The following is a 17,728-nucleotide window of genomic DNA, read 5'->3' on the forward strand; positions in this document are numbered from 1 at the left end:
TCCCAACAAACACTAATAGTGTGCTAGATCCTAGAGAATACAGTGAAGAGCAGTGGTACCTTTGTGAAACTCAGCAATCAAAAAAGACTAGCCTAGATGAAGGTAAATTATTTAAATTAATAGGTTCTAATTGCTCTTCTCTGTCCCCAAACTAGTTTATAATGCTCACTAATCCAGATGGTACTCAGGGGAGAGAATGGAGCTACTGACCAGATTTATTGTTCTAGATAAGCTGCTACGGGTTACATTTGCTATTTCATTGTAATACCTCAAGTTCTGCAATTTTGAAGGGCCTGACATACTATACTTGCATTAGCTATTTTCATCAACTCTTTTTCAAAATACTTTGTCTAACATTTAATAATTCTACTTCCTCAGTCCTTCAGGAGATTGTTATGGTTCTGTTGAGAGAGTGGACTGTGCCTATCTCCTATGCACAAGCAGAACACATAGCTAATGTTTGTTTTCCACAGGTAATTTCTGAACTTCGGGAGAGGTTGGATCTGCAGCATTGTATTTTGCCATCATTGTTTCAGGCTTCCCAAAGCAAGTTGAAAAATAAAGGCCGAACACGGTATAAGCTTATTGACTGTTACCATTCTTTTTCTCACATAGGCAAGGAATGTTTTTGACATTTATCCTGAAGCCAGGATAGCAGATCTTAATACTTACAACTATAAATAATGGCAGTAATATTACACTCATGTAATACTGTACATTTTTTCAAGGGGTGTGTGTGTGTGTGTGTGTGTGTGTGTGTGTGTGTGTATTCTCATGGCTGTTCACATCACTCCCAGATAGACTACAGTACAAGTTTATTAGCCATTTTACACATGAGTTGGGACTTGTTCCAGGGTACATGGCCAGTAAATCAGAACCCAGATCTTACAGGTTGTTCTTAAGTGGAAGAATGATTTTATTCCCCTTCTGCTACTTGTAGTTCTTCAGGAAATCAAGAAAACAGTGATGAGGACTGTGTTTTTCTTCTCTTTGATGTAATAAAGTCAGCTGTTAGATATGAGAAAATCATTTCAGAAGCCTGGATTAAGGTGAGTGAGATCTTTGGAACTTTAAATATTAAGGAGGAAATGGGTGACAATTAGTGACATGTATAAGTAAAGAAAGGTAAGTTGAAATAAAAGTCATTCAGGTAGAAATGATAGATAGTGGTTGCTTGGTTCTCAGATAAGAGGACCAAGGCATGTTGAATAAGGTAAGAAGTGTTCTACAAATATGTTGTAATATATTTGTGACCCTTGTTTTTCCAGGCAATTGAACGTACTGCCCCAGAGTCTGAACACAAGGTAATGTTAATTTACTATGAATTTTAAATATTAAAATTAGTGAAATTGGCTAGTGTGTGGTTTTTTCCCTGCTTTCTTTCTTCTACCCTCCAGTCATCCCTTCCATGTCTTCTCTAGCTGCTCTAATAAAAATGAGTCATCTGGCCCTAGCTGTTTTGGCTCAGTGGTAGATTGTCAGCCTGAGGCCTGAAGGGTCCTGGGTTCGCTTCTGGCCAAGGGCACATACCTCGGTTGCAGGCTCAATCCCCGCCCTGGTTGTAGCGAGTGTGGGAGACAACCAATTGATGTGTCTCTCTCACATCGATGTTTCTCTCTCCCTTCCACTGTCTCTGAAAAGCAGTGGAAAAAAATATCCTCAGGTGATGATTAAAAAAAAAAAAATGAGTTGTCTGGGGAAGATAATATGAAGGAGCGACTTTCCAGATGGTCTTCCCTACTCATTTATCCTGGCAATAAATTAAACCCAAAATATCCATAAGGGAAAATATTAACATTTCAAACAAGCATAGTGAGTTGAGGTCAAAGAAGCCAAGTACCTGCTGCTGAGAAGTTGAAGAGTCACCTGGGTCATCAGTCAGTTCCCTGTATCTGTTTGATTTTCCTCCCTCTCACCAGATAGAATTGATAAGATAATTGCATTCCATATTGTAGTTCTCTTTGCCCATGCAGACCTGATCAGAGTGAATCCATCCACTGTCAAGGCAATGATACTGAATTTGTCTTAATTCCGGAAATATTTTCTGTCAAGAAGCCAGATGATTGAATTTTTTATGTACTAATTAGTTTCCTTTAAGGATTTTTTTTTTAGTTGGAATCTGTTTTGTTTTGTGGGGTTTTCGTTAGTTGGATTATTTAATTATCGGATGAGTATTTTTTTAAAAAATATATCTTTATTGATTTCAGAGAGAGGAAGGAAGAGGGGGAGAGAGAGAGAGTTGAAACATCAATGATGAGAGACTTGTCATTGATTGGCTGCCTCCTGCATGCCCCCGGCTGGGGGTCCAGCCCGAAACCTGGGCATGTGCCCTGACCGGGAATCGAAACCACGATCTCCTGGATCCTAGGTTGATGCTCAACTGCTGAGCTACACCGAGCTGGGCATGATGAGTATTTTTAAAGCTTTTATGATATTGAATAAAGCAGTGAAAAAGTAACTTTTTGTAGGGAGACAAAATCAAAATACCCTAACACAACTGTTTTTATTTTTGCATGACCCTTGGCCACCTGCATACCTATTTTTACAGATATCTAATCATTGTATAAATATAATTTTGCATTCAGATTTTTTTCCTCTTGATATTATGTCGTATACTTTTTGCATGCTACTGCATTCTTTATTGTCATTTTTAGTAGATGTATTCTGTTCTCTTGTAAATGATTCTCAATTTTGGTGCCTAAATGAGTGGGGCCTTCCGTGAAGGTATGTCACAAGTAATTTATTTTTGTTTTTTTAAATTAGAACATCTAACCTTTATTAAAATATTTTATTTATAATTGACATATTAGTTTCAGGAGTATAGGATAATGGTCCGGTATTTGTATATGTTGCAAAATGATCACCACAGGTCACCATAGTTACAAATTTTTGTCTTGTGATCTACTCTCTCAGCAACTTTCAAATATATAGTACAGTATTATTAACTATAGGCACCATGCTATACATTATATCTTCATGACTTATTTTATAACTGGAAATTTATACCTTTTGACCCATTTTGCTCATCCCCCGCTCCCTACCTCTGGCAACCACCAATCTGTTCTCTGTGTCTATGAGCTTGGATGTTCTGCTTTGTTTTGTTTTTTAGGTTCCACAAATAAGTGAGATTGTGTTCTATTTGTCTTTGTCTGACTTATTTCACTTAGTATAAAGCCCTAATGGTCCATCCATGTTGTTGGCAAATGGCAAGATATATATTATGCCACATTTTCTGTATCCATTCATTTATCTGTGGATGCTTAGGTTGTTTTCATGTCTTGGTTATTGTAAATAGTGCTGGGGATGCAGATATCTTTTCAGATTAGTGTTTTTGTTTTCTTCAGATAAATACTCAGAAGTGGAATTGCTGGATCATATGACGGTTATATTTTTAATTTTTTGAGGGACCTCCATACTGTTTTCCATATTGGCTTGCACCGATTTACATTCCCACCAACAGTGCACAAGGGTTTCCTTTTCTCCACATCCTCACTAGCACTTGTTATGTGTTGATTTTTTTTTTTATGATAGCCATTCTGACAGGTGTGAGGTGATATCTCATTGTGGTTTTGATTTGCATTTTCCTGATGATTAGTGATGTTGAGCACCTTTTATGTACCTGTTGGCCATCTGTATGTCTTTGGGAAAATGTCTGTTGAAATTCTCTGCCTGTTTTTTATTTATTTTACTTTTTCTCTACCCCCTTTTTGTTGTTAATTCTCACCTGAGGATATTTTTTTCCAATTCTTTTCAGAGAGATTGGGAGGGAGGGAGGGAGGGAGGGAGGGAGGGAGGGAGGGAGGGAGGGAGGGAGGGAGTAGGACAGAGAGAGAGAAACATCATGTGGGAGAGAGACATCGACTGGTTGCCTCCCGCATGCACTCTGACCAGAGACAGAGAAGGAACTCACAACCAAGTACGTGCCCTTGCCCAGGAATTGAACCCGAGACCCTTTGGAGGGCAGGACAATGTTCTAACCACTGGGCAACACCGGCCAAAGCAGGCTCTCTGCTCATTTTTTTTTTTTAAATAGGTCTTTATTGATTTCAGAGAGAGGAAAGGCGAGGGAGAGAGAGAGATAGAAACATCAACGATGAGAGAGCCATTGATCGAGCCCGCAACCCGGGCATGTGCCCTGACCAGGAATCAAACCCCGATTGCCTGGATCCTAGGTCGACGCTCAACCACTGAGCCACGCCCGGCTGGGCTCTCTGCTCATTTTTTAATTGGGTTGTTTTTTGCTGTTGACTGTGAGTTCCAAGTAGTTTGTTTTACTCTTCTTTGTCTTGATTGACTTTTTAAAACTTTCTTCTTTAACATAGGTAACATAAGCTAATTGGAGGGGGACCTACAAAAAATCTAAAAATGTAAAAAATAAAGTTTCCTCCATTTTCTGTCCCATACTTCAAGGATAATCATTCTTCTAGATTTTTTTCCTGTTCATACACAAGCTGTTGATGTGTGTGAGTACAGACTTGCCCACTCTTATACATATATGGACTTGGATACTGTTTTTACAAAAATAGAGTTTTACTCTAATTATTATCTTGCAGGTTGCTTTTTTTAAAACATTTTTACACAATATGTTGTGAATGTCGTCAAAAAATATAGCCTTATTTTTACTGGCTATATAATATTCTGACAGTACCTATCATTAATTTAACCTTTTTCATATTGACATATTCATAGTCCAACTTTTCACAAAGTAATTTTCCTAATAAAATATATACTGAAGTTGGGAAGTGCTTTAATCTTTTTTTAAATAAATGTGAAGATATTTAAAGTTCTTTGTGCAATAATATCACTTTCACTTGTATTCCAATGTTTTCTTAAAAGATACCAGTGGTTAATAGTTGTGACACTTCATTTCTCTGAAAATAATTCTGGGTTTTGTGAAAATGTAGGTGATACTCCTGTGGATATGTTGAGCAAATGAGGGTCATCCATTCTGTATTTTAATGGAAAAAAATTGAGAGCTGCTATTTCATTGTAGTAAATGTATTGATTTATTAAACTTTTTTCCTCTTGTTGCATATTTATTGACAATAGACTTTTGACCTGGTGATACTTCTCATCATCTATAGCACCAACACTCAGACAAAGAAGTACATTGAAAGGGTGCTAAGAAATAAGATTCGATCAGGCTGCTTTCAAGAACAGCTGCTGCAGGCTACATTCTATATTCATCACTTGGTAAGTGTCAGAGAATTAGACAACATTATTGTGAAAGGTATAGAGAGGTCATTTTAACCTTTCCTATCCAGTGTGGGAATCCTGACACTACCATTTTGCTGGGTGTTGATCTTTGACAGGGAGCTCAGTATACAGTGGTACCTTGGTTTTTGAACTTCTCCGTTGATGAACATTTCGGTTTATGAATGCCGTAAACCCAAAAGTAAATGCTTTGAGTTTTGAACATGCCTCGGAAGTCGAACATGCTACACAACTTCCACTGAGTGCAAGATCCTGAGGCCTAGCTGTTGGCTGTTGATCCCTTGGTTTTTGAACGTTTCAGAACTCGAACGGTCTTCCGGAACAGATTACATTCAAAAACATAGTAGGATTATTACTTACCTTGATGGAGACATTATGATGTTAATAAAACCAACCTAAGATTGTTTTTCATCTTTTTAGCGAAAATTGTTTTATGTTGAGCTTATTAGACTTAAACCCCAAATTCTTTTTCATAGGAAGTATTTTAATTCTGGTCTTCTAATTACATACTTACATAAGTTGATTTTTAACCTAAAATGGAAGGGTTTACAGCTCCTATCTTATATTTCATCTTGTTAATTTCAGCCCATTATTCAAGCTGATTGAGACTTTTGAATCTTACTTTTCTAGCTCTGTATTATCTAAAGCCTGACAGACTTACCTTGTGCATTTGTTCTAAGTAGTTTTTGTTTTTTCTTTAAAAGAACAGTTTATTGATTTTTAGAGATAGAGGAAGGGAGAGAGAGAGAGAGAAAAAAAAATATGGATTTGAAAGCGTAACACTGATCAGCTGCCTCCTGCACGCCTCCTACTAGGTATGAAGCATGCAACCTGGGCATGTGCCCTTTACTGGGAATCGAACCGGCAACCTCCTGGTGCACAGGATGATGCGGAACCTACTGAGCCACACTGACCAGGGCCTAAGTAGTTTTTAAAAACCCTGAGCATAAAAGAACCAGAGGAATGCTAGTAGAGACATTATAATCATGCATCTATTGAACCTTTCAACACCGACCTTAGGTGATCGTTCCTGTTGAAATATAAACCATTCAAATTAGTATTTTGTGAGCTAGGAATGGCGTTTTCAGGTGAATATTTAGGATATTAACAGTGTAAACCTTAGAAAACTGGTATACCAGTGGTTTGGGGCCTGACTTAGGAACTAATGAAAATATGTAGTTGGGCCTTAAGATTTTATATTTAGAAATGGACTTAATATTTGTATTATTTTATCTTGCCATTCTTTCTGTGCTTATTTCTGGCAATAATATATGTTTTGGGCTATAATTTTCCATAGGGAAGAAACCATATATAATTTTTTACTGTATTTTCCTCAGTAAAGCATTATACCCAGTTCATTGTTTAATTTTAAGATTTTCTTTTTATTGTGATGATATCAGTAAAGAAGCTGGGCTTAATAGCTGGTTTTTTACTCTGGACCCATTAATGCCTTCTTGGTATGACAAGACCAGTTCTCTTCTTGGTCTTCTTTAAAAAAAAATCAGTTTAATTAGCATTGAACCTTATAGATTGATTTCAAATTATAACCAAGGCAGAGCAAACCTATTATATTGCTAAGGAGGCTGTATAACTTTGTGAGGAAATTGAGATTTAGAAGATCTAGATTCTAATCCCAAATTGGGCAGATACAAACAGTGCTATTAGACTTGTAATTTAACTTCTTTGAGCTTCAAGGTCAATTCTTATTTATATGTTAAATTCCATTGATCTGGAGAGAAAATTCAGAATGATGAAGGATTAGTCTGAGTAAAACAAAGATGAAGGTTTCTTTAGTTAACATGAGAGTTGGCGGGAAGATATCTCACATTCTATAAGGGTTAGCAACTCTAGGTGCTATAATAACTTAATCCCACAGCTTTTTTTCTCTCACCTCTTCCCCCTCAAGGTTCTTAAGGATGTTTGTCCGTCCATTCTGTCGCTGGCTCAGAATTTGTTGCACTCCCTAGACCAGAGTATAATTTTATTTGGCAGTCTCCTATACAAATATGCATTTAAGTTTTTTGACACTTACTGCCAACAGGTATGTTGAAATATTTATTTTGGAAAGGAGGGAAAGGGAAGAAAGTCACATGCTATTCCAAATGACTTGCATGTGATCTGATGTTTATTTCTTGTTGATTGGAGGCATTGAAGGAGAAAGAGCTCTGAACTGGGAGTTGGGAAAACTTAGTTCTAGTCATAGTCTTGATAAAAGGGAGAGACTGGGCTGGAGGATCAAACTCTGTTTTGAGCTTAAAATTCTTTGAGTCTAAGATGAAGATTCCGATCCAGTGTGCTCTGAATAAACTGTGGCTTAAAGGGCTGAGATTATCAGGAGGTTGTCACAGTACAGGAGTTGCAGTCTTAAAATTTAGCTGTAAATAACTGCCAATTGATCCTGGAGTTTCCTAAAGGAAAAAATGTGGCAAAAAAAAAGAGAGAGAAAGCCTGAGGGTTTAACCCTATTCCTATGAATGTGAAACAAAATTTAATAGCACATGTCCACAGAGGGAGGGCTATACTTGTAGGAAGCGATTATGAAAATGAAGAGCAAAGTATCTTATTTTGTATTTGTTATATGTGCTACACCTATTATTAACAGTGTTAAAATACATTTGAATGGAAGTTTTAAAAATGAAGACAAAGTTTTATAAATTTAAACTGGCAATAGATCGAGCTGATGTGAGCTAGCTATTGCAGCTGAGGAAGCCAAATGACTTGGTATGGAGCAGCAGTATAAAGGAAAAGAAGAATGGCATTTGAGACATTTTTTCAAACCATATTATTATCTTAAAAACACTATTATGACACATTTGCTTGAAACATACAAGTATAACAGATAAAAACTTCCAAAACCTTTAGATCCTCGAAGGCCATCTTTTCAGTAAATTTCAGTAAATTAAATACAACCACAAGTTAAAGGGTAATTTTTTAACCCATATGAGAAAGAGAAATACTATTCCATGTAGAAAAATCAGGAGGGTTTAGATCAGCAGTTTTCAACCTTTTTAACCTCCTGGCACACATAAATTAATTAATGAAATTCTGTGGCACACCAAAAAATATATTTTTTACTAATCTGACAAAAAATAGGTATAATTTTGATTCATTCACACCAAATGGCTATTGCTGTGTTTGGCTGTTGTCATTTTTTTAATTTGACAGTCTAAGGGAAAAGAGGTCAGTATCCCTGGCTAAATAGTCAGGTATTACGTGTTTTAAAAATTCTTACGGCACACTGGTTGGAAATCACTAGTTTAGATAATGTTCACTCTGTAGATAATTATGAGAAATGACTGGATGGTAGTGTAGTTAGATTTGGCATAATCCTAAACCTCCTGAATCCAACATTAATGAAAACTAGATAATAAAATTAGGTGATGGGATAGGGTGGATTGAGATTTTAACCTAGTTGAGATTGGAATGGCCTCAGGCCTGAACCCCTTTAAGATGGCTGTACCGTATTTTTGCCTCATACTGTCTTGTTGCCTCTTCTCTGTATAGGAAGTGATTGGTGCCCTAGTGACCCATATCTGCAGCGGGAGTGAAGCAGAAGTTGATATTGCATTGGATGTACTCCTAGAGCTGGTAGTTCTAAACCTATCTGCTATGAGGCTGAATGCTGTCTTTGTGAAGGTATCTATTCCCTCAGTGGACATATATTGAATCATTTTTCTTTTTTGCATATATCTGAGAGAGAGCTTCTGTTAGCAACAATTATTTCGTACTCTAAATATTGAGCACTATAATTGGTAGGAGGGGGTAAGAAGGAGGTGAGGTGATGGGCAGATAATAGAAAAAAATAACTCATCTATGTATTAATTCATGCAGCAAATATTTTTTTAATGCTGAACTATGTGCTAGGCTCTATTTTTGGTCTGTGGATACAAAAGTCAGTCCTTGCCTTTGATGTTAGAAAGTAAGATACATAAGTAAGTCATTATAAATACATGAATTCTCTAATAAAGATAAAGTGCTGTAGATACACCCGAGCAGGAATAATTAATTTGACCTTGGGGAAGTTTTCAAAGAAGAGGTAACATTTGAGTGATTCTTGAAGGATGGGGATCATTTGATAAGGGAAAGGAGGGAAAGTGCATGTAGGCACAGGACAGTTTGAACAGGAGCAGATTGACACCCAAGTCCATGGTGTGCCTGAGAGGACAAGCAGACTAGTATGGTTGGCAAATAGAATATATGGTGAGAAGTGGTGGGAGTGAGGCTTGGAAGACACAGAACAAGGCCAGATTATGAAGGGTCTGAAATCCCATGCGAAGAGTTTCAACTTTATCTTATAGACAATAGGAATCTATTCCAGATTTTTATGAGGAAACTGCCATAATTAAGTCTGGGCTTTGAAAGATAACTGTATTGGCCATGATAGCCCCATATTAGGGATGAGAAAGCTGAGGTTTTGCCCAAGGTAAAAAAGTAAGCAGTTTCCTTGTGACTCTTCAGAGTGAATAATTTATGAAATAGAAGCTAAGATGATAAGGAATAAGGTCAGAGACATTACTTTTGGCAGAATATTGTTTTCACTAAGAAATAGGTAAGGGTAGAGAAAAAGAATGGGGAGAATGAGGAGGTATGTTAGGATGACTAAGCAGAATGTCTGCCCTCTGGGCTCTTAGCATAGCTTGAAAGAACCTGACCTTTAGTGCACAGATAAGTGCCTGGCTATCTGTGTATGCCCCTTGTAAGGATTCAATTTTTTTTTTTTATTTGAAGGGAAAAAATGTTAGTTGCTAACCATATCATTGGCATTTTTTTTCTCACAGGGCATTTTGGATTATCTAGATAAAATGTCCCCTCGGCAAATACGAAAACTCTTCTACATTCTCAGCACACTGGCATTTAGCAAACAGCATGAAGGTAGCAGTCACATCCAGGTAAGAGGCAGTGTGTTGAGAAAGAATCTTAAACCTCTTTATTTTTTAAAATTATTATTTTTTAAATCTTTAAGGTTTTTTTTTTTTCTTTTTTTAAAATATGTCTTTATTGATTTCAGAGAGAGAAAGGGAGGAGAGAGATAGAAACATCAGTGATGAGAGAATCATTGATCAGCTGCCTCCTGCATGCCCCCTACTGGGGATCAAGCCCACAACCCAGGCATGTGCCCTGATGGGGAATAGAACCATAATCTGGATCATAGGTCGATGCTCAACCTTTTGGCCACACCAGCCAGGCTCTAAAACCTCTTTAATTGAAATTTACTGTAAAAAAAAATCAATCTAGCCTGTGTAATAGTAGAAATAGAGAACATAATCATAGTCCCAGCATTTGTTTATTCTTTTTGTACCACAAACAGGTGCCTACTGTGTGCCAAGCACTGAGATGTTAGGTATTTTAGCCCTTCTGCAGGGAAATGGGTCTGTAATCAACTAACTATGAAAATGAGTAAGAAAAGTCATTCATATTCTGTGCTGAGTGCCTAGGGGGCACAGAGAATTCTACATCATCTGGGCTTGCTTTCTTTTGTGAACCCCATTCATTGAAAAAGCCAGGCAGCCCTGGCTGGCATGACTCAGTGGTTAGAGCATAGGCCTGTGCACCAAAGGGTCACTGGCTAATTTCCAGTTAAGGCCACTTACCTGGTTTGCAGGTTCCCTGCCCCTGGTTGGGGCGCGTATAGGGGGCAACTAATTGATGTGGCGCTCTCACATCAATGTTTCTCTGTCCTCTCTCTCCCCCTCCCCCACTCCCTTCCACTCTCTCTAGAATCAGTGGAAAAATATCCTCCTGTGAGGATTAACAGAAAAGAAAAAGAAAAAGCCAGGCAAAGGACTAAAATAAGAGGAGATTAGGTTGGAATCTTAACACATGGCTCTTTTGTATCTTTGGTGCCACCCTGTGGCAGTAATTCAAATAAATAAATTGGCTAGGTAATATGTACAAAATTCGAAAGGTGTAGAAAGGTAGTGAAAAATAAGTCTCCCCTTCTCTCAGTCCTCTAAACATCTAGCTCTCTAAAGATAGTCACTGTTATTAGTTTATAGCTTTTTGAGATGTTCTGAGCATTTACAAATTTATATTTACCTATATTCCACTCCTTACCCTCTTGTTCTACATCCTGAGTTTTTCATGTAGCAGTACATTTTGGAGATTGCTTCACATCATTAATTTAGAGCTATGCCATTATTTTATTTTTTAATTGTGGTAAAATATACGTAACATAAATTTTACTGTTTTAATAATTTTTACGTGCACAATTCAGTGGCATTAAGTACGTTCACAATCTATACTCAGAATTTTTTCATCATCCCAAACAGAAATTATGTACCTGTTAAGCAGTAATTTCCCATTTCCCTTCCCTCCAGCCTCTGGTAACCTCTAATCTACTTTCTGTCTCTGAATTTGCCTATTCTAGGTACCTCATTTAAATAGAGTTGTACAATAATTGTCTTTTTGTATCTGGCTTATTTCACTTGGCATAATATGTTCAAGGTTCATCCATGTTGAAGTATATAGAACTTCATCTCTTTTTATGGCTGAATAAAAGTCCATTTTATGTGTATTAATATATACACTACATTTAGTTTATCCATTCTTTTTTTTTTTTAATATATCTTTATTGATTTCAGAGAGAGGAAAGGAGAGGGAGAGAGAGATAGAAACATCAATGATGAGAGAGTCATTGATCGGCTGCCTCCTGCACGCCCCCGACTGGGGATCGAGCCCGCAACCCAGGCATGTGCCCTGACTAGGAATCGAACCCCTATCTCCTGGATCCCAGGTTGACGCTCAACCACTGAGCCACACCTGGCCGGGCTATCCATTCATTTGTTCGTGGACACTGGGCTTTTTCCACCTTTTCGCTATTGTGAATGATACTAGGAACATAAGTATATAGGTCACTCACTGAGTCCCTATTTTCAGTTCTTTTGTGTATATATCTAGGAATGGATTTGCTGAATCATATGGTGATTATGTTTAACGTTTTGAGGAACCACCAAACTATTTTCCACAGTGACGGAACCATTTATGTTCCTATGAATATTTGAGGGTTCCAGTTTATCCACATCCTCACCAACACTTATTTTTCATATTTAAATTGTAACCATCCTACTGAGTGTGAAGTGGTATCTCACTGTTGTTTTGATTTGCATTTCCCTAATGACGAACATCTTATGTGTTTATTGGTCATTTGTATATCTTCTTTGGGAAAACATCTGTTCACATCCTTTGCTCACTTTTTAAATGGGTGTTTTTATATTATTTTTTATGTAGTAATTCTTTATATATTATGCATATTAATTCCTTATCAGATATATGATTTACAAATGTTTCCTCCCATTCTATGGATTGTCTTTTCACTCTTGATAGTGCCCTTTGATACAGTTTTGATGAAGTCAACTTTATTTTTTTGTTGTTGTTGCCTGTGTTTTTGGTGTCATAGTTAAGTAAAACATTGCCAGATCCAAAGTCATGAAGATTTTCCCCTATGTTAACCTGGCTGAAGTGGCTCAGTTGGTTGAGCGTTGTGCCATGCACCAAAAGGTCACTGGTTCAATTCCCAGTCAGGGCACATGCCCAAGTTGCAGTTTCGATCCCCAGTCAGGGTATGTGCAGGAGGCAACCGACTGATGTTTTTCTCACATCAGTGTTTCTCTATCTCCTCCTCCTCTCCCTTCCCCCCTCTCTCTCAAAAAAAAAAAAAGTTAAAAAAATAGTTAAAAAGATTTTTCCTTATGTTTTCTTCCAAGAATTTTATATTTTTGGCTCATAAACTTAGATCATTAATTCACTTTGAGTTAATTTTCGTATATGATATAAGGTAAGGGTTTATTTTCATTTTGTAAAAATAATTTTTACTGATTTTTAGAAAGAAAGAGAAAGGGAGAGGAATAGAGAGACAGAAACATCAATGAGAGAGAAACAACATTGATCGGCTGCCTCCTGCATGCCTCCTACTGGGGATCAAACCCACAACCTGGGCATGTGCCCTGACCGGGAATCAAACTGGTGACCTCTTGGTTCGTGGGTTAGCACTCAACCACTAAGCCATACCAGCCGGGCCAATTTCATTTTTTGATTGTGGGTATCAAGTTTTTTCAACATCTTGAAAAGGCTATCTTTTCTCCATTGAATGGTTTTGGCACTTTTGGGAAAAATCAATTGACCATCTATGTGAGGGTTGATTTCTGGATTCTAGTCATTGGTCTATATGTGTCCCTTATGTTAGTAGCACACTGTTGTGACTATTGTAGCTTTGTACTAATTTTGAAATTGGAAAGTGTGAGCCCCCAGATTTGTTCTTTTTCAAGATCATTTTGGCTGTTTGGGTTCCTTGAAATCCCATATGAATTTTAGTATGGGTTTTTCTACTTCTGCAAAAAATGCTATTGGGATTTTAATAAGGATTATGTTGAATGTGCATATTACTTTGAGTGGTATTATCTTAGCAGCGTTAAGTTTTCTAATCCATAAACATGGGATATCTTTCCATTTATTTAGTAGTTCTTTAATTTCTTTCAGCAATATTTTGTAGTTTTTAACATACAAGTCTTTGCCTCCTTGGTTAAATTTATTCCTAATTATTTTTTTCTATTTCATTATTTTAGCTGAGCAGTAAACAACATTATGATAATTCATATATGCTTATTGAGCAATTATCCAACAGTAACAATAATAGCTGTTGTTATTGAATGTCTACCATGTGCCAGGCACTGTTCTAGGAATTTTCATAATTTGTCTCTGATCCTTTCAAAGGCTATCTCATTTTATAGATGAAAAAAATTGAGACTCAGAGAGATGAAGTGACTTGAGAACCCTTGGTATTCTAGGTTCTTTGGCTCTGATATCTATAGGCTCTGGCTGTACCATTCCAGCATCTTCTTCTTTCCTGTATCATTGTCTCCTTGCAGGATGACATGCATCTGGTAGTACGGAAGCAGCTGTCTAGCACCATATTCAAGTACAAACTCATTGGTATTATTGGTGCTATCACCATGGCTGGCATCATGGCAGCAGACAGGTAGGCATAGAAATTCTGACTTCTGTCGCTCAAGGTCAGTTAATCAAGTTGCTGCTTTACAAAATAAAGTATTACATTGTGTACACATCATTATAACAGCAGATACTAAAACCATAATAAGAGAAGTAAGCAAATGTTAGTTACTTTTCCATGTTCCTTTCCAATTTTTTTTTTTTTTTAATATATCTTTATTCCTTCAGAGAGAGGAAGGGAGAGGGAGAGAGATAGAAACATCAATAATAAAAGAGTCATTGATCAGCTGCCTTTTGCAAGCCCCCCACTGGGGATCGAGCCCACAACCCGGGCATGGGCCCCAACCAGCAATCGAACTGTGATCTCCTGGATCATAGGTTGATGCTCAACTACTGAGCCACACCTGGCTGGGCTCCTTTCCAATTTTGACTGTATATATCACATATAATTTTTACAGAATTGTGATCATAGTCATTGCAATCTGACGATTAAAAACTATGGATTGCCAAGAAATAAAGTTCTAGAAATGTTTCTACAAAAGGGGAAACCTGATTCTCCTGGGATGCATTTTTCTGTTTCTACTTTTTCTAGGCACTAGACAGTATAGGTTTCTTTATTGCTTTGTTATTCCTGTCTGAGACATTATGTTTTACACAAAGTCTTCTGTGAATTTTTTCCTCCTTGCACTTTGATGCCACAATTGTAGCATCTAAAGAAACATTTGATTTGGAGCATGAGAAGACATTGCCACTGCAAAATGACATTGGAGTTCAGTTCATGTTCCTTGGAAATGATTTGTCAGGAATTCCAGGGACCTCAGGAGACATCCTTAGAATCAGCCATTAGTAATCTGTAGAGGCTGTATAGTGTACTATTCAAGAGTTCATTTTCTGGAGCCATACTGTTTGCCTGGGGTAAAATACTAGCTCCATTTTTATTTATTTTTTTTAATTATAGCTTTTTTTAAAAAATATATATCTTTATTGAATTCAGAGAGAAGAAAAGAGGTAGAGAGAGACCTAGAAACACCAATGATGAGAGAATCATTGATCGGCTGCCTCCTGCATGCCCCCAACTGGGGATGGAGCCCGCAACCTGGGCATGTGCCCTGACCGGGACTCTAACCTCGATCTCCTGGATCCTAAATCGATGTTCAACCGCTGAGCCATGCCCAGCCGTGCACTAGCGCCATTTTTTATTAGCTGAATGATCTCAGGCAAATTGCTTTATCTCTCTGTACCTATGTATTCTCACATCTGTGAAATAAAGATAATGGTATTTACTTTTTAGAGTTGTTGAGAGCGTTAAATGGTTAGAACAATGCTTAGTGCTTACTCTTATGATTATTACTAGTTTTAGTGTGCCCTTAAAAAAAAAACTAAGATAGCTATTGTTTGTTCTAATCCACATTTTGTATGACCTAAATAAATACTCCTCTGTGCCTTCATGCACTTTTATGTTCACCCTCATCCCAGGGAAGGCAAGATTCTTAAACTTAATTGCCAGTTGTTACAAAATATTACAAAAAGAAAGCTAAAATTTCTTCTTTTTAGAAGTAGATCTTTAAGTTTGACCCAAGGGAAAGCAGACCTGAGCAACGAACAGTACACACAGGTAATTCTTGTAATGTAGTTGAATATGTTCATGAGTAATTGAGGAATTGATTCTGGTCACTGTCAGTTTACGAGAAAGTGCTGCTTTTTTCAATGTATGTTTTCCAGAACTCATAGCTTTTTGTGATTTGTGCCACTTAGAATCTACTGCTTTGTGTTTATTTCTCTGTCTACTCTCCCTAATTAAATTGTAAATTCCTAGAGAGTGAGAAAGGTGGGCCATGTTTGAAGAATAGCAGATTGACCAGAGTATAGTCAATGTAATTGGAGAGTTGGAGAGAAAGCTATTTTGGAGATAGAAAACAGGACCTTGAATGTGAATCGAGACATTTTTATTTAATTTATACAGAGGTAGTCCTTAAGGGTTTTTTAGCCTGGAAATGGCATAATCCAAGCTTTGCTTTAGAAAAATTAATGGCTGCATGTGTCTGATAGATTGAAAAAGAGATGAGATTGGAAAGAGACTGGTCTGGATGCTCAGGAAATCCTTAGGTGAGAGGCAATAAGCGCTTTGCCAGTGAAATTGGAAAGGGAAAAACCTATACTATGTGGGGCAAATGGTTTTAGGGAAGCATTGGCAGCCCAAGGGCTGAACTATTCTTTCTCTTTGGTGGCTCCAGGTGACCTCCTTGTTGCAGTTGGTTCATTCCTGCAGTAAGCAGTCTCCTCAGGCCTCTGTTCTGTATTATGATGAATTTGCCAACATGATTCAAATAGTAAAGCTGGCTCCAAAAGTCCTGGTAAGGCCAAATACCTTTTCTTAAAGCAACAAAGCGTGAGGGCTGCTTTACTACATATTCTTCAATCCCTCTAAGTGGGAAGGCTGTTCTGACTCACCCTGCCCCAGGCCTCTCCTCTGAGGCCTTCTTCACATAATAGTAAGGATGTGGTGTTGATAACATTGACGGTGATGCTGATAGTCACCATCTATCTTTTAACACAGTGCCAGGCACTGTGTTAAGCACTTTTCATGCATTATGTCTTTTCTACTTTATAATAATGAGGTATGTATTACTGTTATTTCCTTTTTAGAAATGAGGAAATTGAGGCTTAGAAAGGTCAATAGTTTATCTAGGGCTCTACAGCAAGTACACCGTGGGCTGCATGGTGTTTTTTGTTTGTTTCCTGAAGGAATGGATTGGGCAGACCATCTTTAATGATTTCCAAGATGCCTTTGTGGTGGACTTGTGTGCTATTCCAAAAGGGTAAGTACTGTTTACTCCCTGACTTGATTGTACTGTTGAAGAAATTAGGTCAATAGCTGGTACAGACCTCAGAATGCCCTTGACCTCAGCTAAATCTAGCCCATTCCCACAACTTCTCTCAAACCAAACCCAGCACTCCCAGCTCCAGAACTGCAAAAAGGTTCCCCAATTGTTCTTTCTCCTGTTTTTCATTTCTCCTCATAATAAGGTGATTGGTTTGTTCTAGTGGTTTCCCATATAGACTAGCATACCCTTGAATTGGGGCATCAGATTCTGGTTTCTCTCCACAGTGACTATCCATTTCCTGTGAAAGCTCTCTATGGACTCGAAGAATACAGTAGTCATGATGGGATCGCCATCAACCTCCTGCCACTGTTGTTCTCTTGGGACTTTGCAGAAGATGAGGGTAGAAGAACTTCACAGGAATCAGACCATAAGTCAGTACACTTTTCTTTTCTAAAACCTCTACTGATGTTTTGAATGTTCACAGGGAATTCCACAGTTCTTTCAGTCTGTGGGAAACTTAATTGAAAAGGGTTTCTCCCAAGATGGGTTAGGGAGAGTGGGGCACAATCTTTGTTTTCTTCTTGGACCTTTTGGTTGGAATTTGCATTGCCTCATGACAGCCAGCAGGTTTCTGTGAGGCTGTTTTTGTTTCCCTCCCATGGATATAGTTGTCTACCTCTGCCATTCTCACTCCTTCCTAATATATGGATATTCATTCTACTCACCTCTGCCTTCCTCCAGTT

At 37.7% G+C, this 17,728-nt stretch overlaps 1 protein-coding gene across 1 annotated transcript in view; it reads left to right on the forward strand.

Moving 5' to 3' along the window:
• The window catches only part of FANCD2 (FA complementation group D2), a 58,104-nt gene that overhangs the window by 14,724 nt on the left and 25,652 nt on the right, over window positions 1–17,728 (forward strand). The window contains exons 12-23 of the mRNA XM_081159655.1: window positions 474–574; window positions 941–1,049; window positions 1,269–1,304; window positions 5,050–5,193; window positions 7,121–7,255; window positions 8,719–8,850; window positions 9,993–10,103; window positions 14,079–14,188; window positions 15,715–15,775; window positions 16,395–16,514; window positions 16,906–16,979; window positions 17,270–17,416. Coding sequence (XP_081015781.1) covers window positions 474–574; window positions 941–1,049; window positions 1,269–1,304; window positions 5,050–5,193; window positions 7,121–7,255; window positions 8,719–8,850; window positions 9,993–10,103; window positions 14,079–14,188; window positions 15,715–15,775; window positions 16,395–16,514; window positions 16,906–16,979; window positions 17,270–17,416 — 1,280 coding nt within the window. The remainder of the gene's footprint in view (window positions 1–473; window positions 575–940; window positions 1,050–1,268; window positions 1,305–5,049; window positions 5,194–7,120; window positions 7,256–8,718; window positions 8,851–9,992; window positions 10,104–14,078; window positions 14,189–15,714; window positions 15,776–16,394; window positions 16,515–16,905; window positions 16,980–17,269; window positions 17,417–17,728) is intronic.

Source organism: Miniopterus schreibersii (assembly GCF_964146895.1).
Source record: "Miniopterus schreibersii genome assembly, chromosome: 15".
NCBI lineage: Eukaryota > Metazoa > Chordata > Mammalia > Chiroptera > Miniopteridae > Miniopterus > Miniopterus schreibersii.